The 25255-nt window shown below is 42.8% G+C and overlaps 1 protein-coding gene across 2 annotated transcripts in view; it reads left to right on the top strand.

Moving 5' to 3' along the window:
• TMPRSS15 (transmembrane serine protease 15) overlaps positions 1 to 25255 on the top strand; it is a 780444-nt gene that overhangs the window by 203949 nt on the left and 551240 nt on the right. For both annotated transcript variants that reach the window (XM_073668264.1, XM_073668263.1), the window contains exon 7: positions 3203 to 3311. In XM_073668264.1, coding sequence (XP_073524365.1) covers positions 3203 to 3311 — 109 coding nt within the window. The remainder of the gene's footprint in view (positions 1 to 3202; positions 3312 to 25255) is intronic.

The following is a 25255-nucleotide window of genomic DNA, read 5'->3' as shown; positions in this document are numbered from 1 at the left end:
ACGATAAGTCTTTAGTCACTCTGTGTGACTGTAGACTTATGAATCCCCCCAGCGCTCACACTATGGGGATTCACCGGTTTCAAACCCTTGAACGGAGGGTTATGTATGAGTTAATACATACTCCCGGATAATGAGCGTGGCCTTGAACCATTCACTTGTTTTAAGCCGAGGCCTCGCCCCTACCAGAGACATTGACGGCCAGTGGGGGTGTCCAACTAGAGGGCAAGACCTCACTCCATAACTCATACATACCCTCTGTTCCCGGGTCAGTGCGTGCGCTGGGGGCATTCATAACTCTGCAGTCACACAGAGTGACTTCAGACTTATCAGTTTTGCCTGGACAACCCCTTTAACTACATCAGTTCCCTTTAGAGGACAAGTTCCTCTAGGTTGGATTTTTGCAATCTGAGTCTTCTATGAACATTACATCTTAATTTTCTTGTTACATCGGATGACAAAGTTGATTTTTTTGCATGAATTTCCTTAAGATGGCATTCAATATCTACCTTTTATTCTTTAGACTTAATAACATTTTAAAAAGGACCAGTCCACAGGATTTAAAGGGATGGTCTGAAATACAAATACATTTTTATCCAAAATCCCTATCTATTTAGTGCAATAATCTAAACTATTTTCCAATATACCTGAACTGAAAATTCCCTATCCTTCCCTAATTTCACTCTATAACTGATTTTTTTTCTTGTTCCTTTTTGATAACGCTTCATTTGAGAATCCCCAGTACATACTGAAACGAAACGTCATCAAGGGGGCAGAGGCTGCGGTCACTGCCCCGGCCTCTGCCCCTTCTTGAAATGAAGCGTCATCAGTGTTGTTTGATTTAGGGGCTTTGTTTGAACCAGCAGTGGACACTGCATTCAGTGTTTCCTAGTGACCCAGGGAATAAAAAGCAATCTGATATCTTTTCAATTGGACAATAGGCACACTGAGGAAGGTCTAATGTAGACGGAAACATTTATGAAACTTTTCTGTTGGATTGCATATTAAATTAATTATTTAATTTAATCTACTTTGAGTGCCAAGTTTTCTTACGTATCATTGAAGGGGATTGGATCCTACTTGTGCCCCATTATACAGTAGTGCTGTGGTCATCTTTATACTGTTATGCACAACAAACTTATTTTATTTGTTTGCTTTTACGATATATTAATATAGATGTTTCCTAAATTAGTTATTTGTTTTTTTTCAATGGCAGTTTTTTTATCCTTTAGGTGTTCTTAATTATAAGAAAGAATAGCTACTTTGAATGCTGTATTCAAATGGTAGTAAAGAGTCATGGGGGTGGATCTACTCTCCTGAATAGTCAAGCTGTTGTGTCCCCTTTCCTATATGATTGATGCCCAACATGCTGGGTAAATCATCAAAAGCTGTCTCTATGGTCAAAGGAGGGACATGTAATTCTCAGGGCTTTATCTGTGCACTGAATGCTACTGAGACGACTTGTGATGAAGCACCACCCTTTGGGATGTCAACCACAGAGGAGAACTAGTCAGCTATACTGTCTTAGAGAAAGTATCCACTCCATGACCTTTTACTGCTATTTGAATACAGCAATTAGAGATATTTTTCTCTCTATCTAAAATGCTTGTAGATAGAAAATCCTCAATGCAAATCTGTCACCATTCTGAATAACAGGAAGGATTGGGGGCTTAAATACTGCTGACATGCTTATTTCAAATATGCTTCCCTTAAAGGGAATCTGTCAGCAGGATTTCACCCACAACTCTATTTATATATATGTATATAGCTCTTTCAAAGAAAAGTCCAACAATACCTTTACATGGTCATTCCATTGCTCCTTTACTGAGAAATCAGCATTTTAATTGATATGCAAATTATATTGTAGATCTGAAGCCTCTGTCACTTCAGCTCTATTCCCCACCCAGTGCCGTTTCCTTCTGCTTGACTGACAGTTTCTTTTCATGAAGTCATATCACATTGAGGCTGTCAGTCAAGCAGTCGGAGGCGGCACTGGGCAGGAAATAGAACTGGAGTGAGGGAGGAGTTAGATCTACAGTCTTATTTGCATATAATTTCAAACACTGATTTCTCCGTAATGGAGGAATGGAATAGCCATGAAAAGGTATTAGTACACAATAGGCCAATAGCATACTCAGAATTCAGTGAGAGGGACAGCAAGTGGTGCCGAAAATCACTGAATAGAACCAACTCACATAAATCATTTATAAACTAGGAGAAAACCGAGTTAAATGAGTATAAAAACACATCTTTATTAATTATTGATGAAATATAAAATTTGACAAACCAATTAAAAATAGCATGACAGTACAAAGCATGGGTGTCAAACTTAGCATACCGCAACCCCCAAAATCTTCTATATAAAAGGCAAAGTACCATGCAAATAGGTAAGGTCCTGCAATTAAAAAGTAGTAAGCTGATTCCTATGGTCAAAGTAAATCTGCACCATAAAGGATCAAAATAAATTGTTGGCAAAACAAGCAAGAGAAGCAGGATTTTGTCCTTAATAGGTGACTGGTAGCGGTTGACTGTGGTGGTAGTAGCAGTCCCCAATGCGCGTTTCGCGAGCTATATGACCGCTTTCTGAAGGGGTGTGATGGACTTGTGTTTGAAAGAGCTACATGCACATATAAATAGTTTCAGAGATGAAATTCTGCAGACAGATTCCCTTTAAAGGGATTGTCCAGTTTTGAAAATCCATAAACTAACTTAAATAAGCTCTGTAAAGGAAGTAGAGTTTGTAGAGGGGAGTCAACAGCTCAGGATCTTCATCTCTTGGTTAGACTGGAGAATTCATAGAAAGAGTATCTTTGGACAGGTTCATTGATTTTATTTTCCTGTTGTACTTTACACAGACACTCCATGCATTGGAATGAGCACAGTCAAATGCCTAATTTTCCCTGACAGGATGACCCTATTGAGGACACTACATTTAATGACTAAAGTAGATTTATTCATAGTAAAATATTGAATCCTGAAGTTATTAAATACTGTATATAGTATTATTTTAAGATTTTGGCTTCTAGTTTTTGAGTTTATGGCACTCAATTCACTTAATGCCATTTTAACAGCTTCACTGAATTATTTAGAACTTTATCTCCTTTTTGATATTTCTTTGTTTAAAAAATACAGGAACAAAAAGGAATTGCTATATTTTTATGTTTGAAAAATAGTGAGACTTTGATTTTGACTCTTTTTTTTTCAGCATCATCATGTGATGGACAGTTTTTATTAACTGGAGATTCTGGGACTTTTCATTCCAAAAATTTTCCCCAACCATATGAGCCAAACTTGTCATGTCGCTGGATAATAAGGTATGTGCCCATATACATTGCTGTGTTTACAATGATCTGTTGAAACAATATGATGGATGCAAGCACAGTATAAGCTCTATTAGGCTCTATTCAAATTTGCATTACGCTCCCTGTTTAAAAATGGAAAACCATGATGCCGCGTACAATGGAAGCCAGAGTAAATTATTGACTTTTAAAGTGACCTGACAAGGTTGTGCTGTTTCCTCCGCATCTTCACCTATCACCACCATGATGTTATTGATTGACATTTATCAAATTGTGCCCAAAAGTAGGGGATTTAGACTAATACATAAAAATATTACTTAGCTCGTAATTCCTGGTACTACAAAACTACTGGTCTGTTGCTCCTCACTGGATTTGTAGTGATGACGTAATATCCAACATTCACATGACCACTGTAGCCAATCACTGATGATGATATTTACGTGTATGGCATGAGACCACTGAGACCGATGACTGTCTACAGTGTCAGAACCTAAGATGAAAACAAAATGATCAAATACCCTGTAGTAAGTAAATAGTAATATTACATGTAAGTAACATAAGATACTAAGTTAACATTGTATTGGTCAAAAAAGTAAAAGCCATCCAACCACGACAAGGTGCATCCCAATCGGGATGGTACTTAACTCTGGCTCAGTTTTTTTTGTACTTTGTACAGGCAAGGGGCATGACTCCCCTTTTTGGGCAGTTCATTCTGTGTATATAGCTTTCCATCGGCAGGTGTTTGAACAGTCAGGACCCAGGTCTTAAGCCCCCGTCTCACATAGCGAGATCGCTAGCGAGATCGCTGCTGTGTCACGGTTTTGGTGACGCAACAGCGAACTCACCAGCGATGTCGCTATGTGTGACACTTTACAACGATCAGGCCCCTGCTGTGAGGTCGCTGATCGCTGCAAAGTGTCCTGGACCATTTTTTGGTCGTTGCTCTCCCGCTGGTCAGCACACATCGCTGTGTGTGACCAGCGGGAGCAGCGATCAGGCTGGTAACTATGGTAAACATCAGGTTACTAGGGGCACACGCGCACCTAGTAAGCCGTTGTTTATCATGGTTATGAGCCTGCTAAAGTGAGCGGTAACCTCCCGCTCACTGTAGCAGAGTGGTAACCATGATAAACAATGGGTTACTAGGAGCGCGTGTGCCCCTAGTAACCTGATGTTTACCATAGTTACCAGCCTGCTCCTGCTTCAGCAGGCTCGTAACCAGGAGCAGGACATCGTGGAAAGATTCTTTACACGATGTCGCTGCTCTCCTGATCGTTGGTGAGCCTGCCTGTTTGACAGCTCACCAGCGACCACATAGCGACTCAGCAACGATCCCTGATAGGTCGTATCGCTGTCGGGATCATTGCAGTGTCGCTAAGTGTGACGGGGCCTTTACTCTGCCCTTATCTATTTTTATGTCTGCTGTCACATAGTGAGATGAACTACAAGAGTTAATTACCGTCTGTGTTGGGGTACACCTTGTCATGGTGGAATGGCATTTATGTTTTTTTTCTCAAAACAATGTTAACTAAGTATCCTATGTTGTTTACATTTACTATTACTTTTTATTTACTTACTGTAGGGTATTTGCTCATTTTGTTTTTATCATAGTTCTGTTGTTAAATGGCCACAGTGAATGCACACTGTAAGATGGCCGCCGGACATGTCCTTGAGGGGAGATATGAGGTTGGCAGCTTCTGTGATGTAAAACTGAGAAAGCATGCTCCAGCACACATAGTGCTGAGAGGGTTAATAGGGCGTATCAGAGCCGGTTTTTACGAGCAGTCATAAGAGATGGGTGGGATTGGCTGCTCACATATCCCCACCCCAGGGCGTGTGTATAAAATGGAGACCAAGGGTCTCATTCATTGTCTGTGGCTGGAGGTGTGGAGCCCTCCAGAGTGTTTGTGCTAAAGGACACTGAACGTCAGCGGGTGAGTCCGCCATATTGTGTGGACTGTTTATTTTCTGTTTTGCTACACTGTGCCGGACAAGGCTGTCTTTTGGTTTACTTTTAAAACTGCGGTTTATGGAGGTATAATGAACCAATCTTGGAAATTTTTATAGAAACAGTATCCTGTGCCTACCTCTAACGCGGCTGAGTGAGTACCAAACACTACAACACCTGTGCATTGCACGTATACCAATATATGCTCTGGCTCAACTTTTTTGTTTTAGTGTTAACTAAATGATGGATGAATCATGATCAATGTCAGAGCACTAAATCATTGTTTAAAAGGCATCTATCAGAAGGATCAACCCTCCTAAACTGTCTATATGAGCATGTAGGTCATAGGAAGCTGAATAAAATGATACCTTGAAATCTATGATCCAATGTGTTATTCCAGAGAAATCCAGGCCTTTCTTATATGTAAATTAGCTGTTCAGGACTATGGGCTGGACATTTATCTGCATGAGAATTTGCCTCCAGAGATTATTTTAAATAAAACAGGAAATTATCACTGAGTTACATATAATGGTTCCCAGTGTTCCCAGTATGATGTGTGATGGCCGATCTCTGCTCTCCTGATCTCACTGCAGAGCTGTGTGTTATTATAACTGACACATCTTCAGCTTCCTCTCAGCTTCAGCTTCCATCTCACAGGCAGTTAGTGTTTTAATAATGTTACAATACAGATCTGTGAAAGCTGCAGCTGCTACTGTGTTTAATATGAGACAAAGTTCAGGTCTACTGTTCTGTTAGTTACATGTCTCACACCGGTAACGCCCCCTTGAGGCAGATTCTCATGCAGATCAGTGTCTGGCCCACAGTTCTGAACAGCTCATTTACATATAAGAAAAATGTGTATTTCTCTGGAATAAGACATCGGTTCACAGATATCAAGGTATTATATTATTCAATATTCTATGACACACATGCCCATATAGACAGCTTAGGAGGGTTGTTCCTACAGAGAGATTTCCTTTAAGTAATAGTTATTTCAATGGTTTTTAACATCCTCTACTTTTAAAGAAATTAGTAAAATCCCCAAAAATCTCTTAACAACATTTTGTCACTCTGTAACTACCACTAGAGGGAGCTCAGAAGCATACTGAATACTGTTTTGTTATTGAGTTCATTATCTTACCAGTATGCAGTATATTCTTAAGCTCACTCTGGTGGTAGCTTGTTAAAAGGAGAGAATTTATGTTATATCGTGCATGGTCTAAATATAATTATGGCATTAAAGGGTACCTGTCAGAAACGTTAACTCTCCCCAAATCAGTTGTGTAGTTTTTAAAAATAAGCCATTTGGTGCTTCTCCAGCATTGAGAAATTGCATTTTGAAGTTGTGTCTGGAAGTTTATTGGGGTATGGTGATGCCCTTCTTGCTGTTCCCTTGCATCTGGATTCAAACCCTTCAGCCTGTGCTTTGTAATCGGTTTCTCTATCCGCTGAGCCACATCAGATTCACCTTTTCTCCTTGTGTTTATTGTCTGTTGTCCTTGCTTTAGTCTTTTTAGGTTAATGTTTTAGTTTAATAATTTTTCTGCCCCATCACTGGTATTATCTTCTGGTGATATTATCATTTCGATGTCATGCCATACTACCGTTCTTTATGCCAGTTAGTGAAAGACCAGTTAGGGTTTATCTCTCTGCTGATTATGATTTTTACCCTGCAACTATATTTTGTATCTTGTTTTGGAAGGAGGCAGCATACTCGCAAGCAGCAGGGACCTTATCTTTTCATTTTATATTTTGGGGTTTGTTTTAACGCACTCTGGGATCTTTTCTTCGACATCCTTTCAGGCAGCATAGATCTGAGCTGCCATCATTTTGTGTGTTGGTAGAGCTATTCCAGCTCATGTAGGAACCATATTAATCCTACAGAAACTCAGGAGGAATCAGCCAAAATAAAAAATCAATCCTTTATTTAATTAAATAGACATACACATAAACATATAAAAACAAGTAAAAGTTGAATATACAAACAGTAGGTGCACTAGCACATCAGCAGCTAGGTGCACCTCCACGTCGGTATGCTCTCCCGATTCTTTTATATAGATACTGTATGCCTATCCTGCAGTCTGATGACTTCATTGGTTACTATATGCTTAGGTTATTTCTATCCTGAATGTGTTATGTCACTTGCATCCTATTATCAGGTAATTTGCCAACCTAGTGTGGTATTTTGTACTGACTAATAATTGACTACACATTGAATATTATTTTTAAATGGTATTAGTTCCATACTACTTTGACTTTCTGAATATTGCCTGATCCCTTTATATATACCCTGTGTGGATATATCACATTCATCTTTTTTGTAGCGATCTGCCATCCACTTGGTATCAGACAAAAATCTGCAGGGGGAATTTAGCATGTACGTTTAATTGGTTGACACTTATGGGGGCATGAGATGGCTAGTTAGCTGATGTATACATATGTCCTCTAGCTGTTGATGTGGCCTATAAAACCAACAAGAAGCACATTAAGAAGTGCCAACTTTTCACAGTAAAAGTTCTGGCTGCTCACTGTCCTCAACCATAACGTCTTTTTCTTTTCTTTTTCTACCGGGTACTAATTATGTTAACATCACACACAGTTAATAACTTATTAATTTAGATATAAAAACCCAATCGGGTAACTATTTACACTCACTTCCTCTGCGTTTCCGCAGTTCAGTTCTTATTGCCCCTTCCGGGATGCCTTTTTCTAGGGTAGCACATAATCCTCCCTGTCGTTAGATGGAGCATCAGTGTTATTTCCTGCAGTCGGGGCTGAATCTGCAGCTTGCTGTCAGCAAGGGTCAGTGGCACCGGATGTCAGGGGCATGTCCTCCGCACTCGCCTTCCGCATATTGAGCACGTACCACCCCCTCTCTCCTCAATGCCGCCTGTAGGTGACTCGATCGCCATGGTACAAGTCACGGTCAAGGTGTCCTTGTTGAAGGTGGGACTCCACGTCCCTCCTGGTGACGAAGAGATCCTGGGCAGCATTGGGCTCTCTGATGAAACCCCAGCCCTTGCGTAGATCAAATTTCACTATGGTGCCCTGCACTCTCACACCCCGTTTGGCAGGATTGGCCTTCCGGGCCAAGGCCTTGGCCCTCATATTCCTCTCCTCCATGGCCTGCCACCTGGTCTGCCGCTCCTTCTCCTCTGTTTCCCACGCTCGAATTTGCTGTCGGCAGAACTCATCCCACATCAGGGCTTCCTCCGGTGTCTCCTTCACTTGGGCCTCCCCAGGGAACCCCATTAGATCGCCTTCCGGGTTCTCCCACCTGTACTCTACCCTTCCTGTACAGACAGCCCAGGATGTTGGCGCAGGTATTAATGGGGCCACTACCTGATCCTCTACGCATGCAGACCAGTCCCACGTGGCGCTTTTGTACACCCAGCTGGGTGCAGGGGCTGCTGGTGGCCCAAGGGGTCCTATTAGGGTCTACTCAGCTATCGGGGCAGGGGCGTTCAGTCCTTCCTTGTGTGCTCCCCTAAACTACTTGCTCCACTCACCTCCTCTACCTAGTTCCCTCCTCCAGACAGGGACAGGGACTGTGCTCTCCCACTGGTGCAATCTCGCCCTTCCCTACTGGAGTGATGTGGTGTTGGATGTGGGTGTGTGGGTCCCGGGTAGTGCTCCTTCCTTACCCGAGAGCAGGACACCACACCTCTGGATGAAATGCAGTAACTCTGTGGCGACTGGACCCGCAGGGGTGCCACAGACCCTTAAACAAGTTGTGCAATATGACTTAGGATAAAAGCCAAATGAGAATCTCCATTTGTACACACGGTGTTTCGAGCTGTTGGCCCTCGTCAGTGCAAATTATGAGAACTGATATGGCTAGGTAAGAGGTTCTAGACTGAGGTCTAAGGGGTAACGGTTCTCTTTGTGTAGAGTGACACACGGGCTCTGGCATGCCAAAGTAAGGAGGCTTATTCACCATGCAATGCTCCTCTGAACAATCTAGACAATCATAACAACTTCTCAGTCTTACACAATCTTTCCTATAGAGCAGTTCCCTCCGCTTGCCGATTGACAAGTCAGTGGCTGTGTACCAAAGCCAATGACCTGTTAATCAGCTACAAGAGAGTGTGGCTACGTAGGGAATATGCTGTGGGGCTAAGAAGCTGTAAGTGCATCAACTTGCCCCAATGCATTTCCAGACACTTCTTCAAAATGTGATTTCTGGCTGCTGAAGCAGTGCTTTAGGGTCATAAATAGATCAACTGTCTTATCTTTTAGCGGGCTACACAATCATTTTAATGGTTTACTGGTAATAAAACATCTGACAGGTTCCCTTTAAGCACAGCATTTTTTTGTTTGTTTTAGAAGATTAAGCCTTTTATCAACCCTTTCTTGGAATAATTAGTGACACTGCTGGTGATGTTAGTTACAAACTGTGTTGCCAGTTGACATATTAAACATATTGAGACTCTTTCTTAGCAATCAGTATGTACAAATATCTTATACCCTGATTCTAATTAATAATAACAATGGGAAATAACAAGTGTTAAGGAGAGTCCCTTTAAATTACAATCATTGTATGTAAGAAATTTTATACAGGGCAGGGATCTGGCATGGCTTTGTTCTAGAAATATAACTAGACTGAATCAGTGCTTTAATTTTATTTGTTTTGACATGTGATTTTGTATTGCAATGAATTATTGACGGAGTTTGCTAAATGCTGAGCTGTTCTGAGTACAAGGAGGGCTCATGTGAACAGCTTGTAGAACATAACAAGGAACATTCATCCAAGAGTGAATTTTCTTTCAAGTGAAAAAAGATACACAGTCATGCAGTTTGCTTCTATGCGACTGATTCATCAAAGTTTGTAAAGTATCTTGTGGTTTAATGCATTGGTCCATGTAATTACAATGCGTGAAATTGATTTAGAGAATTTTTAGGAAAAGAAAAAATATATATTCCATCTGATTTATCTATTTCATCATTTGTCATGATATTTCTTCTATTATTAAAACTTTTATCTGCACAAACTTTAGCAGCAAAGCATGGTTACATCAATCTTTAGATCACGATTCCAAATTTAAAGAAGTTGTCTGGAGTACAATAATAATGACATTTTCAAATCCCTATTAGGGAATTCAAAGTTAAGAGGGGGGTCTTCATCCAGGACCCTAATTTATTAGTCTAAGTGGTTAGAGGAAGTCTGTACATTACAAAGTCCTAGGTTAATCTCAAAGGACATTGTGTAATGCTTGATTTCTTCGGTTGTGGTGCTGCAGAAAAATTGAGTACTTGCTGTTCAAAAAGCACTCCCATCAAAATTTTTATCCTCTTAATACAGTATATTGCAATAATCATATTATATAGCACTGTGTACTTACAATTGCTCATTTTGCCCTTCTACCAAGTTAATTCTTCTCTTTTCCATTAGGTCTATGACATCACATAATTAAAACTAACTAGCTGAATCCTTATAAACTCTACATAGAAACAGGAAGTCTCTTTTCAAGTTATGAGTCATGAGTCACTGTAAAAGTCCCTGGCAGTAGGTGGAGGGAGCTGATGAGTCAAGAGTTGAAGAGGGGGATGGCTCATGCAGGGAAAAGAAACTTTCTGTTTCTACACAGAGCAGAGAAAAGAGGAGAATTACCTGGGTAGAGAGGCAAAATGAGCAATTGTAATTATAGAGTGTTATGTAATATAATTACTGCAATATATTAAGAATATAAAACTTTGATGGTTGTGCTCCTTAAAGCTTCCCTGCAATCGACAGCTGATTGTAAGGGTCACTCTGAAATCAGATTATTTTCAGGTGAACTTTCATGCAAAAAAAAGATTGTCAAAAGCAGACAGTCTCTATAAACATAAAAATAATCCAGACACAAGACAAGAGTCTACATAATCCTCTATCAACAATATGAAAGGATGTAAAGTAGAGGTTAGTAGGGTTTCTGAACCTTGAACCATTTAAAAGAGGTCACATAAGAGGGAACATGTTCATTTTACCGGGCGATTATGCTCGGTGGGATCCGCCTGAAAAAGATGCCATATGCATATACCCTGAAATAATGAGGTTATTTATATAATAAGTTGTTAAAGTCAATAAAACTTCTTCCATTTTGTTGCCTTATGGGCACCAAGGCACATGTACACTATTCTTTTTAATTTCTGAATTTGCCCAATAGCCCTTATATTTTACCACTACCTAATTGATTTCTTTCCATATTTTCCAATGGTTCCATTAGTAACCCCAGTTGACTTGTTCTTTTCCTAAAAATTAAGTTAAATAGCAGTTTGAATAATATGCTGACCATGCCTTATTCCCAAGCTATATGATTTAAAGGGAATCTGTCAGGTGATTTTTGTGTGGTATACTAATAGCATCCTGAAACAGGGCTTGGACAGTACTTTCAGGATATGTAAATTTTATTTCTGTATACAGCCCCATTGCATTGCTGTAAGCTCGAGACAAATTTACTGTTCCGCGTCGGCAAGTCAAGCATATTGCTATGCGTTAGCGCAAAGAGACCCAGTTAGAAAGGCACCAAACCAGCAAATTCATAGCCACAGACACACTTGGTGAAAGCTGTCCCAGCTAAACAAGCCTTAAAGGTCCGGAATACTCTTCACCCAGCTACCAGTAAATGAGAGGGGCACTTTGGCAGAGCCCTTCCCAGGCATGTGGTCGCTGGGCAGCTGGCATCTAGTGACACGGCAAGAGCCTAGTTGAGAATAGGTAGAAACCTCTGCAAGATATCATAGGAGTGTAGCATGAAGAGAAAGGGAAACAAACCCTATGACCAACCCTGAAAGAGAACAAACAATACTACAAGCACCATTCACCACTACAGCAAATAGGAACTGCAATAAACAGCAAAGACCTGAGCTGAATAGCTCACCTGAGGTTGAAGGAAATGATCAGGTGTTCCATACCTCCCAATCAGCCCCAAGCAACCACTCTCTGCTAACTTGCACAACAGAATGGACACAATCTCACCACTGTCTGGTTGCCTGGCAACCAGGGAACACAGCGTCCCATGTTCCCCGGGCAGTGAAATCCGTGGGCGATACGGCACCGTGAGTCCCCACACATTCTACTACTCCAGAACGCAATGCTCCATAAGATTGGGACAGTTTCTGTGCGCACAAAAGCTCCGCCACCAGGGTGAATAGATCCCTTCTTGATAATCGTTGAAGACTGACAGCATAACCTCTTGGGGCCAGCAAGACAATGGCAGCACTTGCTACCGGAGAAGCATAGCACTGGATCAGATCCATTCCCAGGTTAGAGCACAGAACCACAATTCCTAACACATATGTAACTACGATATTAATATTCACCCCTTCCTCCACCCATAATCCTGTCCACCCCTCTGCACTGGCTTCACTGATTCAGTCAGACTGCCATTTGCCCGAGGATCACATCACAATCCTCTGACTGGCCGTCTGCTCTCTTCACCTGAAAGAGACAGCTACATAGAAATGCATGCTATCACGCTCATGTCAGGAGAGCAGACAGCAAGTCTGAGGATTATGATGTGATCCCCGGGCGAGTAATATGGCAGTCTGACCTGAATCAGTGATGCTGGCACAGAGGGGTGGGTGGGATTATAAGTAGGGAATGGGGTGAATATTTAATTCTCATTTGCATACGCTTGACTTGCTGGCATGTTTGTAAATGTGAAATGAATATTCACCCCTTCCCCACCCAAAATTCCACCCAACTGTCTGGCCAGTGTCACTGATTTGGTGCAGTCAGATTGCTGAGATACTCACCCGGGGATTGCATCACAATCCCCAGACTGACCATCTTCCCTCCTGACATGAGTGACAGCATGTATTTCTATGTAGCTGTCAATCTCAGGTCAGTAGAGCAGATGACCAGTCCAAGGAATGCGATGCCATCCTCGGGCATATGGCAGTCTGACTGAATCAGTGATGCCAGTGCAGAGGGGTGGGCGGTATTATCTGCTGGGGAAGGGGTGCATATTCATTTGTCATTTTCATATGCTTAACTTGCCGGCGCGCAACAATTAATTTGTCCGGGGCTTACAGCAACACAACGGGGCCACAAACAGTAATAAAAGTTACAAATCCTGAAAGGGCTGCCCAAGCCCTAATTCAGGATTAGAGATGAGCGTTGTTCTACTCGAACTGTTCGCCAATCTCAAATTCGAGCTGTTTTGGGCGGTGTTCGAGCCGGTCGGCGAACACGAACAATTTGAGAAAAATTCGGCTGTTCGAGGTTATGTTCGATAACTGTTCGTGCACCAAAATCATAACTGGATTTTTTCTCAGTAATGATGAAAATTAATGTTAATACGCAGTTTGAGTGTACAGCGGGGCGGGGGGAGGGGCAGGGGATGGATCTCTGCAGGAACAATGAAGATCTCCATTTTTTTTTCTCTTTCCCGCATTTGCAGTGGGGAGGTGCAATCTGTCAGCCTATCAGCAGCGCACACACGGAGCGAAGTGCTTTTTTTCACACAAGCAAGGGCATGTGTGATTGGCAGTGTATGTCACATGTCCTTGCCCTATAAGACCAAGCCATTTTCCCCGTTGCCACCATTTTCTCACTGCTGCAGCTGCGTGTTAGACGGCACCGCTGTTGCTGTGTGCGCTATACCTTGTTAATTTCAAGCCAATTTTCGCACAAATATACAGATAGCTTGGGAGTAGGGAATAGTTGTGATTGCAGTCCTTTTAAGGACTAGGTTACAGCATTTCCTACGACTTTTATCAGGCAGGTCTGTGCTCTTAAATAGATAGATTGTGGGAGTAAAGACTAATTGTAATTGGAGTCCTTTTCAGGACTAGGTTACATGAGTTCCTATCAGTTTTTGCCAGGCAGGTCTGTGCCAGTGCTGTGCAAGTTTTTTTCACAGCATTTGGCTGAATCTAGCAAAGCTAATCCTTTTTGGCCTATTGCAGAGTGTGTTAGTCAGTGGAGTAGCCTATCTGTGTTGCAAGATATACCACCTGTGTATAGAATACCAATTTTTTTACTGCACCTAGTGAAGTAAAATCTTTTGGGCATAGCATCATTCTATTAGTCCATCTATACTGACCTCCATCAGGTTGCAAACTGAATATAATTTTTTTCTGCATCTAGCTCTGAAAAAATATTTGGGCTTCTAGCAGTGTGTGGGACTTGGTCTATTAGTCCATCTATACTGACCTCCATCAGGTTGCAAATTAAAAATAATTTTTTTCTTCATTTAGCTCTGAAAAAATATTTGGGCTTCTAGCAGTGTGTGGGACTTGTTCTATTAGTCCTTCTATACTGACCTCCGGCAGGTTGCAAATTGAATATCATTTTTTTCTGCATCTAGCTCTGAAAAAATATTTGGGCTTCTAGCGGTGTGTGGGACTTGGTCTATTAGTCCATCTATACTGACCTCCATCAGGTTGCAAATTAAAAATATTTTTTTTCTGCATCTAGCTCTGAAAAAATATTTGGGCTTCTAGCAGTGTGTGGGACTTGGTCTATTAGTCCATCTATACTGACCTCCATCAGGTTGCAAATTAAAAATAATTTTTTTCTTCATTTATCTCTGAAAAAATATTTGGGCTTCTAGCAGCGTGTGGGACTTGTTCTATTAGTCCATCTATACTGACCTCCATCAGGTTGCAAATTAAAAATAATTTTTTTCTACATCTAGCTCTGAAAAAATATTTGGGCTTCTAGCAGTGTGTGGGACTTGGTCTATTAGTCCATCTATACTGACCTCCATCAGGTTGCAAATTAAAAATAATTTTTTTCTGCATCTAGCTCTGAAAAAATATTTGGGCTTCTAGCAGTGTGTGGGACTTGGTCTATTAGTCCATCTATACTGACCTCCATCAGGTTGCAAATTGAATAAAAAAAATTTCTGCATCTAGCTCTGAAAAAATATTTGGGCTTCTAGCGGTGTGTGGGACTTGGTCTATTAGTCCATCTATACTGACCTCTATCAGGTTGCAAATTAAAAATAATTTTTTTCTGCATCTAACCCAGCCAATAGTTTTGGCCTAATACCACAGTTTGGCCACTCAGCTCTGCTCGGTTACCATCCATTGTTTTTTTGTGCAAACAACTCCAGAGTTGTGAATTAGTTAACCACCAAAATGAGTGGAAAAAGGCCTGCTGCTGGTGGAAAGGGGAATAGGCGTGTTGGGAAGGGGAAAAAAGGTTGTGTCCGTGGGGTAGGTGCAGAAGAAAGACCATCTTCCAGCCAAACTAAAATGTCTACTTCTTTTAGCGGACAATGTGATAAGATCCCTTTCTTACGGCCACGCCAATCGCTACAAATTCCAGATGAGGCACAAAAACAGCAGGTGCTTCAACGGATATCAAGTGCTCCTTTAAGTGGGCTCTCCTCCACATCAACTTCAACATCACAAATACTCCAGTCCTCAAAGGTGTCACCCAAATCGCACTTGCTTCCTCACAGCTCCCAAATCTCCAGCTGCCCGTCTGAGTATGAGGTAGAACAGATGGTTGAGTCTGCAGAGCTGTTTACTCATACTATAGCCTGGGAATCAGAGGTCGACTCCAGCGCTTCTGTGAATCCAGACGAGGAAATGATCTGCACTGATGCCCAGAATCTTTATGAGTCGGATCCAGGACCAGACGCAGAAGGTTCTGACCATAATGTAGACCCTCATTCCCAAACTGTAACTCCTGTTGGTGGAGACAATGAGGAAGACGATGATAAGACTCAAATACCTGATTGGAGCGACAACTTTAGTTTTTTGTCAGGGCAGGAACAGGTTGGCTCTGAGGACGACGGGTGTGATAACGCACAGGGTGATGATGATGAGGTCGGAGATCCCACTTACTGTCAACCCACAGTCAGCCAAGAGATGAGGTCAGCAGAGGAGGTGGAGGAAGATGCTAGTGACGACGAGGTCAGGTTGCGCCTTCCTGGACAGAGACGTAGTACTGGAAGCACGTCAACAACTGCATCCTCAAACACAACTCTGCCTCTCACCACAAGTCGTGGTGGCTCTTCAGGTCGCATGGGTGCTAAGCCTTGCATAGCCTGGGCATTTTTTCAGATCGATAAAGATGACCCAACTCGTGTTATCTGTAACATTTGTCAGCAAAAGCTAAGTAGAGGCCAAAAAATACATAGTTTGAGTACTTCATGCATGAACCGGCACATGGACATGAAGCATAAGTTGCAGTGGGAAGCTCAGTGTGCTACAATGCGGTCTAGCCGGCCGGGCCAACCACCGTCTGCCATATCTTGTGCATCCGCGGCCTCTTCATCCTCTGTGACTGGGGGGACAGCAGTCACACCTGTTTTGGGGCGCAGACCTGCCACCTCTTTACCCGCAACAGCCAGCGTGATTGGCAGGTCATCATTTTCTTTGGAGGTGGTAACACCAGCTGGTCTTGAGCGCTGTCCGACATCGATAGCACCACCTTTGGATCAAGGCAACCTAACATGTCCGCCTGCATCTTCCTCACAGACAGGCAGTTTGCCGGGGACACCCTTATCAACCCCGTCTAAGCACAATAGCCAGCCCTCGGTCCCTCAGATGTGGACAAGTAAAAGACCATTTCCTCCTAGCCATGAGAAAGCTAAGAGGTTGAATTTCACCATCTGCAAGCTCTTGGCTACAGAAATGCTGCCTTTCCGCCTGGTGGACACAGAGGATTTTCGAGACCTTATGTCCGTCGCAGTGCCCCAGTACCAGATGCCCAGTCGGCACTACTTCTCAAAGAAAGGTGTGCCTGCGCTCCACCAGCATGTCGCACACAACATCACCGCTTCTTTGAGAAACTCTGTGTGTGACAGGGTGCATTTCACCACAGACAATTGGACGAGTAGGCATGGACAGGGGCGTTACATGTCGCTGACTGGGCACTGGGTAACTATGGTGACAGCAGGACAAGGGGCTGCTGTCCAAGTCTTGCCGTCCCCACGAGTTGTGCGTCAATCCTCTTTATGTCATTTTTCCTCCACTGCTTCTGCCTCCTCAACCTCCTCTCGGTCTTCCACCTGCACCCAAAGCCTGTCTGGTCATGCCACAAGCTTTCTAACTGCGCAGAAGGGATCCTGCACACCTCCTTACTATGCTGGCAGTAGGGCTCAACGTCATCAGGCGGTTTTTACATTGAAATGTCTGGGAAATGTGAGTCACACAGCTGAGGAGTTGTGGTCAGCTCTGGAGAACCAATTTCATGAATGGTTGTCTCCACTGGACCTGAAACCAGGGAAGGCCGTGTGCGACAATGCTGCAAACCTGGGTGCGGCCCTTCGCCGGGGCAATGTCACACACGTGCCTTGTATGGCTCACGTGTTGAACCTGGTTGTCCAGCAATTTTTAGCCCACTATCCCAGACTAGATGGCCTTCTGCAGAGGGCACGGTCGCTGTGTGCTCACTTCCGCCGTTCGCATCCCGCAGCTCAGCGACTTACATCTCTACAGAAGTCGTTGGGCCTGCCACTTCACCGGCTAAAATGCGATGTGCCTACCCGGTGGAATTCAACTCTGCACATGTTGCAGCGACTGTGGCAGCACCGACAAGCCCTGGTGCAATACGTTCTGACGTATAGCCTGGGCCAACGAGATTCAGAGGTGGGGCAAATCACGCTGGAGGAGTGGTCTCAGATCAGGGACCTATGCACCCTTCTGCACAGTTTTGAAATGGCGACGAAGATGTTTAGTGCTGACGATGCCATTATCAGCATGACTATTCCGGTGATTTACATGCTGGAGCACATGTTAAACAGAATTCGGAGTCAGGTGGTGGCACAAGAGGAGGTGGAGGAAGTAGAGGAGGAGGAGTTGTATGCGGAAGGGCTAACATCTGCAAGGTCCAGACGGTCGGCAGCACCAGGGCGGCAGGCATGTGAGGGTGGGGGAGATGATTTTACCAGGGCGCATGGTAGCAGCCAAACTAGTGAGGAAGGTGCAGGAGCCCAGGAAGAAGTGGAGGACGAACTGATGGAAGACTCATCAGATGAGGGAGACCTTGATCACATTTCTGTTGTGCGAGGTTGGGGGGAGAGGACAGAGGAAGGAAGCATGATTGTTACCTCGCCACCAACACAACAGGGACTTGGTGCTCCTGGATGCGCAACACACATGAGTGCCTTCTTGCTGCACTACCTGCAACATGACCCTCGAATTGTGAGAATTAGAAATAATCCTGACTACTGGGTTGCCAGACTGTTAGATCCCCGGTACAAAAGTAAATTTGCAGAAATTATTCCTGCCATAGAAAGGGATGCACGCATGCAGGAGTATCAGCAGAGACTGTTGCAGAATCTTACATGTGCTTTTCCACAAAATACCAGTGGTGCACGTAGTGAATCTCACAGTTCCAACTTGCCAACCGTGGTCTGTATGGAATTGTTCAATAAAGGGCCCAAAATTAAGATAACATAGATGGGAGAGGTCTCTATGAATAGGAATTCCTAAGTATTTGATACCCTGTGAGGGCCAGGCAAAGGGAAAGTTGGACTGGATGGAATCCTATATGGATTTAGGGAGGGAGACATCGAGGGCCTCAGACTTCGCTGCATTGATTTTAAAATTTTACCATGTAACAAAGTGATCTATTTCAGCCATAACAGCAGGGATGGATATATGTGATTGAGTGATATATACTAGGACATCATCAGCAAATAGAGAGCACTTGTACTCGGTGCCTCCCACCTCAATCCACCTAATATTGGGGTTATGGCGAATTGATGAGAGCAGGTGCTCCGTCACTAGGATGTATAAGAGAGGGGACAGAGGACATCCCTGCCTTGTCCCATTGGTGATTGTGAAAGGTGATGAAAATGTTCTGACGCACCCCCTGGGCCTTGGGACACCCGGAGCCGGACCCTTTTTGGTGGATGCTGGTGGTTGTAGTCTTCGTGGCGGCGATCCGGTTCCGTGGCTCAGGGCGGTCAAACCAGTGGCGGAACTATTTATGTGGTTTTGATGTTTAAATGTCCGACTACGCCACCCGTGGATTGCGGTCAGAGTGAACAGCCGCTACAGGGCAGACCGCTAAGGCTGGTGTTGTGGGTGCAGCAGAGCGTAGCATAACTCCCCACGGGAGGAGTATAGCCTCAGGGCAGTGTATGCGGAGGATGGGGGTGATGGTGCAGGGCAGCAGCAGTAACGACACGGAGTCAGTGATGCAGTTCAGGGCCTTTACTCACAGTTCTTATTATCCAGACCACGTCTGCAGGTAACGGCTGCCCACGTCGTACTGTGCTCACCAGGTGAGGGGCTCAGACAACTCCCAGATAACTTTGGAGCGCTTCACAGGACCCCCTTTGTGTGTCCTTTGTCTGGCCTTTCTTACCAACACTTCTGTCCGGCTGCCTCGGGCCTCCTCTTGGTAAACTTGGCGCCTGTTTCCCTGACCCTATGTGGTGCCTTCCTAGCGGGTGGAGCAAGGGGCTGCGCCACATAAAATGTCAGAGCCTCCGGTTTCTAGCTGAGGGTCGTTTCCTGCCTCCACTAGTTCGGGGACCGGTCTCCCCCTTTGGCCTGACCCCTCCACGCAGGTGGATTCGGGCGTGCGGTGGCGACTCGCCCGTCCGCACCCCTGGGATCCCTTCATTCCTCGTTCCTGGAGCCTTCTCCGCTCCTCTTCCTTCCTTCTCCCTCTTGCAGGCCTGGGCCTCTGTTACTAGGCCCGCCTCCGGAGCAGAGCTCATGCAGAGCCCCTGCTCCCTGCCACTTCTGCTCAGACTTCTCTGCACTGAACTAAGATGGTGCCCACCTTTTATACTCCCTTCTCAATGCACCCAGGAACTGCTTCCTCCCTGCTCCTGCACTGCAGGGTTCCCCTTCCTCAGTGTTCCCTCCCCCCACTCCAGCCAGGGACAGGGACTGTCGTGCCCATCTCAGGGGCATATTGGTCGCCCTGCCCCACGGCAATGTGGTGTAATGCATGCAGGTGTCGGGTCCTGATCCACACTCCATCCTTATCTGAGAGTGGGATATCACACCTCTGGGTGAGGTGCAATACGTCTGTAGCAACCGAGCCCTCGGTGCTACAGTTCCATTTATCTTCAGCCTAGGTGACGTATTGTGATACAGGGCCGTGATTTTGGCTATAAAAGGGTCCCCTAGACCCCTACCCCAAGCTTTTTAAGAGAATCATATATGGCGTGCCAGGAGACTCTATGGAATGCTTTCTCAGCATCCAACGAGAGTATCTACTTACAAATTTTTAACTGCATCTAGCCCAGGAAATACTTTGTGCCTAGTAGCAGTGTCTGCTAGTCAGCGGATTATCCCGGCTGTTAAGCAAGCTACACCACCTGTAGTTTGGACACTTAATTTTTTCAAAGGAAATGCTTCGGGACCACGGGATACTTAGTGAAGATCATCAGGAGGCACCCCAAGGCATAGGGGCTGGGACTGGCACTAGGATGCCTTGCGGTGGACAGCCGAGCTCGATCCTTATAAAAGCTTTTTAACTGCAGCAGCTTTAGTGGACGCTACTGGAGCTGGAATTACGCGGCTGCTGGCATGAGACTTGCCCTCCAATAGATCCTTGTAAATGGATTTAAAGTGTATTCATTCAAATTAGAGGGACAATTTAAATTAAAAAGCTTAGAGCTGCCTCCACCACAGGGGGGCTCGCTCGACCCACCAGCGGACAGGCACCAGTATTGGGAGAGGGGGGCTGGCCGTCAGGGTTCACCGCGGCTCTGGCACAAACCCGGCGACACGGAGGTGGCACGGGCAGGAGCGGACTGGCCGTCTCGGCTTCTCACTTTTTGGATTTTAGAAGGGCATGACATGCCTATATCTGTGTCTCCCCCTCCTTTTACTCCTCCACCTCTTTTCTTTTCGCATGACTATATGTACTTGTCACTTTTCCATGTGTTAGTTGTGTCTTCTGAGCAGTTTGTCAGCTTTTGGACACCTTTGAAGGTGTTTTCTATGTGTTTCTATGTGTTTTTGTTTGCCTGCCATTGGTTTTAACGGTGTTCGAAGGTGTTCGACGAACAGTTCGAACACACGGGTGTTCGACGAACCGAACCGAACTCGAACACTACGGGGGTGGCTCAACACTATTCAGGATACTATTAGTATACTACACAAAAATCACCTGACACATACTCTTTGATTGACATACCTGAGGACATGGCTTATAATGACACATCCTGTAATTTATCAAATTATATAGGGAGGGACTAAGGCATGAACAGCTTGATTTGATTTGGCAGCCCCACCACATCATTGAATACAAAGACCTAATTAGCATACAACATGAGCTGTTGTTAAACTTCTTTTAGGTTTTTATTAACACAATTTTAAAAGGAATCTGTCAGCAGGGTTTTGCTAAGTAATCTGAGAGCAGCCTGATATAGAGACCCTGATTCCAGCCAATGATGCCTCACTTAGTTTACTGGGTGCATCAGTTGTAATATAACTACAGTATTCTCTGCTGCACATCTAGCAGAGCTTGGACTGCTGAGCTGTGTATAACGCTGACCACACCAGCATACTATGTACACTGTATATTGACAGAAAGCTGCTAATCAGTGATGGTGGCATGGTTGGACCAGGAGGCACGAGACACCTAGTCCTTTAGTGATAATATCCTGCTGATAAAACACTGATTTTATTGAAATAAAAAAACAGCCTCGTAAGCGACACATCACTGGAATCTCTGCCTCTACATAATGCTGCTTTCAGATTACATAGCCAAATCCTGCCTACAGATTCCCTTTAAATTGTTTAATTAATACAGTACATAAGTATCTGAAATACAGACAATAAAAAAGAAAGTTTGTGTTGGCATATACAACAGATTAGGACTTATTATAAGTGAAAGGAGGACTTTATACTAACCAGACAGCAGATGGCGATAGTGTGTAAAGTTATATGCTTGCTTCAATGTGTGGGAGAAAAGCTCTCAATTGCTGGTTGTTTTTACTTCCTGTGTTTTTTTTCTTTCCTTTCCTGAATGTGTTATGTAAGCAGCGCACTGACTGTGTGACACTGAATTGTATCTCATGTTTAACCAGTATGAAGTAAATACTGTTTACTGAAGATATCTTGCTGATTGAAGCTCTCGTAAGTACAGTGGTGACTATAAGAAGATGTACTCTGCGACAGGTTATGGGCCCAGGCCGGAACCCAGACACTAAAGCCCAGACACTACAGGCCCGCACTACAAGAGGATCCTGGTTTATAACCCCAGATAATGGAGCACACAGATAAGCTCTGTAAACAGAAGGAAATAAATCCAGATACAGAGTGACAACGGAATTCATGATCCCAGGAGCTGGATATAATTACAGAGAATTCAACCCAGGCAGGACATACAGGAACTATCAGCAAGAAAGAAAAAACAGGAGAATATCTTCAGTACAACTCTCTAAACAAATAAGACTATATAAAGATAATGAGTAACACAGAACTGAAATTCACAGTAGCTAAACTGAATAGTGAAAATTATCAGTTATGGAAATTCAAAGTAGAGATGTTGTTATCTAAGGATGATTTATGGGAAGTAATTGTTACAGAAAGACCAGATCAAGATAATCAGACATGGGATAAGAAGAATAGACAAGCGAGAGCCACCATTAGCTTATTAGTGGATGATGCTCAATTAATACATATAAGAAATGAAGAAACAGCTAAAGGAATGTGGGAAGAATTAAGAAAACTGTATGAAAGACCTAGCTTGAATCACAAGTTATTTTTATTAAGAAAGCTTTACAGTATGAGATTGAGTGCAAATGACGACATGCAGAAGCACATATTCTCAATGATGGAAGTGATATCACAGCTAAGATCTATTGGTGAAGACTTTAAAGAAAGTCATGTAGCAGCTATATTATTGTGTAGTTTACCAGATTCGTATACAACCTTGATAAATGCCCTTGGGACGAGACCAGAAACTGACATTACAATAGATTTTGTGAAAACAAGACTAATAGATGAATATCAGAGAAGAAAAGAACAAAGAAATGATTCTTCTACTGAAAAGGACAGTGAAAACACTCGTAAAGCTACAGAATTTAAAAACCCTATAATAAAGAGACAAGAGAATGCTTCAGATGTAAGAAAAAAGGTCATTTAAAGAAAGACTGTACCATATGGAAAGCAGAACAAAAAAAATTACAACATAAAAGCATACACAGAAAGTAAAAAACAATTTCCGATTCATGTGAGAATAATTGGAATGGCACATTTATAGTAACAGACAAGAAACCATCACTTGGTTGGTTTATTGATTCAGGAGCAACGAGTCATATGACAAGTGACAAGAATTTCTTTACTGATCTTGATTTAGATAAGAAAGAAGCCATTTAACTTGCAGATGGAAGCAAAATAACCGCAGAAGGTATCGGACAAGGTATGCTAAATTGTTCAAACAAGTTCGGACAAGATTCAAAGATACTTGTACAGGATGTGTTGTATGTTCCAAAATTGGAAGGTGCATTATTATCTGTGAAACGTTTAACAGCAAAAGGACTTATAGTAAAATTCAAAGACAATGAGTGTGCAATTATTGCAGGAAACAAGATGATAACCAAAGTCAAGGCAGATGAACAATTATATAATTTTGACACACCAAAGGAACAGATGAAGGTATGTACACATGATCACAAAAACTGTATTCACATGTGGCATAGACATCTAGGACATAGACACCCTGACAGTATAAGGGAACTACAGAGAAAAGAATTAACAAAAGATTTAAAGATATCAGATTGCTCAATTATCGTAAGATGTGAATGTTGTATAAAATCCAAAGCCACAAGGATATCTATTCCAAAATAAAGTGAGATGAAAAGCGAAAGACCACTTGATTTGGTGCATACTGACGTATGTGGACCCATGAAAGTGACTACATCAGGAGGCAATAGATACATGTTGACTTTTATAGACGACTACTCAAGGTACACAGTCACATACTTAATAAAGAACAAAAATTAAGTTTTTGATAAACTTGTAGACTATGTAACAAGATGAAGTAACAAATTTCTAAGGAAGCCAAATGTCATCAGAAGTGATAATGGAGGAGAATTTACAGGTAACAGAATAGAAGACTACTTAAGACAAAATTGAATAGAACACCTGAAAACTCTTCCATACACACCTGAACAAAATGGAGTAGCAGAAAGGAAAAAGAAAACTCTAAAAGAAATAATAAGATGCATGTTGACGGATTCCAAACTACCAGAGAAATATTGGAGTGAGGCAGCAATGACAGCTACATATCTACAGAACCGACTTTTTTCCAGAAAACTGACGAAAACTCCATATGAACTGTGGCAAGGTATGAAACCAAGTGTCAATCATTTAAAAGTTTTTGGAAGTAAAGTTTTTATATTCATTCCAACAGAAAAACGTTCCAAACTTCAAAACAGATCCATGGAAGGAATATTTGTTTGATATAGTGCAAATTGCAAAGGATATACAATCCTAGATCCCAAAACAGACAGAGTTACGGTGAGTAACAGTGTGACATTCATTGAAGATTTAAATGCAGACATTATGATTTCAGTTGAAACAAAAAATGAGAAAAACAATAGTGACATAACTGAAGAAATATCTGATGAGAAAGAAGTAGAAATTAATGAAGAACAAAAAACTGAAAGTGAAGAATCACAACTACAAACAGACTCAGAACCAAGACGTTCAATGAGAGAGAAAAAAGGAAAACCACCAAAACGTCTCTCATACAAGACAAGCATAAGAAAAATCTATGAGCCTACTTCTTGGGAAGACATATCTAAACTTCCTGAAGAAGAAGCTAATAAATGCATAGAAACAACAGAAACAGAAATTAAATCCATGCATGATTCAAATACATGGACACTAACAAATTTGCCAGAAGGAAGAAAAGCCATAGGATGTAAATGGATTTTTAAAGTAAAATACCAAACAGATGGCACAGCTGAAAGACACCGAGCAAGACTCGTAGCTAAAGGGTATTCTCAAAAATATGGAGAAGACTATGATGAGACATTTGCTCCAGTTGTCAAACACACTTCAATAAGAATTTTACTTACAGTTGCAGCAATGAAACAGATGGAACTGAGACATCTGGATGTAAAGACAGCTTTTCTGAATGGAGATT

This window comes from Phyllobates terribilis, unplaced genomic scaffold, assembly GCF_046119375.1.
Source record: "Phyllobates terribilis strain yellow unplaced genomic scaffold, ASM4611937v1 Scaffold_2__4_contigs__length_985480577, whole genome shotgun sequence".
Classification (NCBI taxonomy): Eukaryota; Metazoa; Chordata; class Amphibia; order Anura; family Dendrobatidae; genus Phyllobates; species Phyllobates terribilis.
Note: the sequence above shows the minus strand (reverse complement) of the source record. Positions and strands in the feature narration are given on the sequence as shown.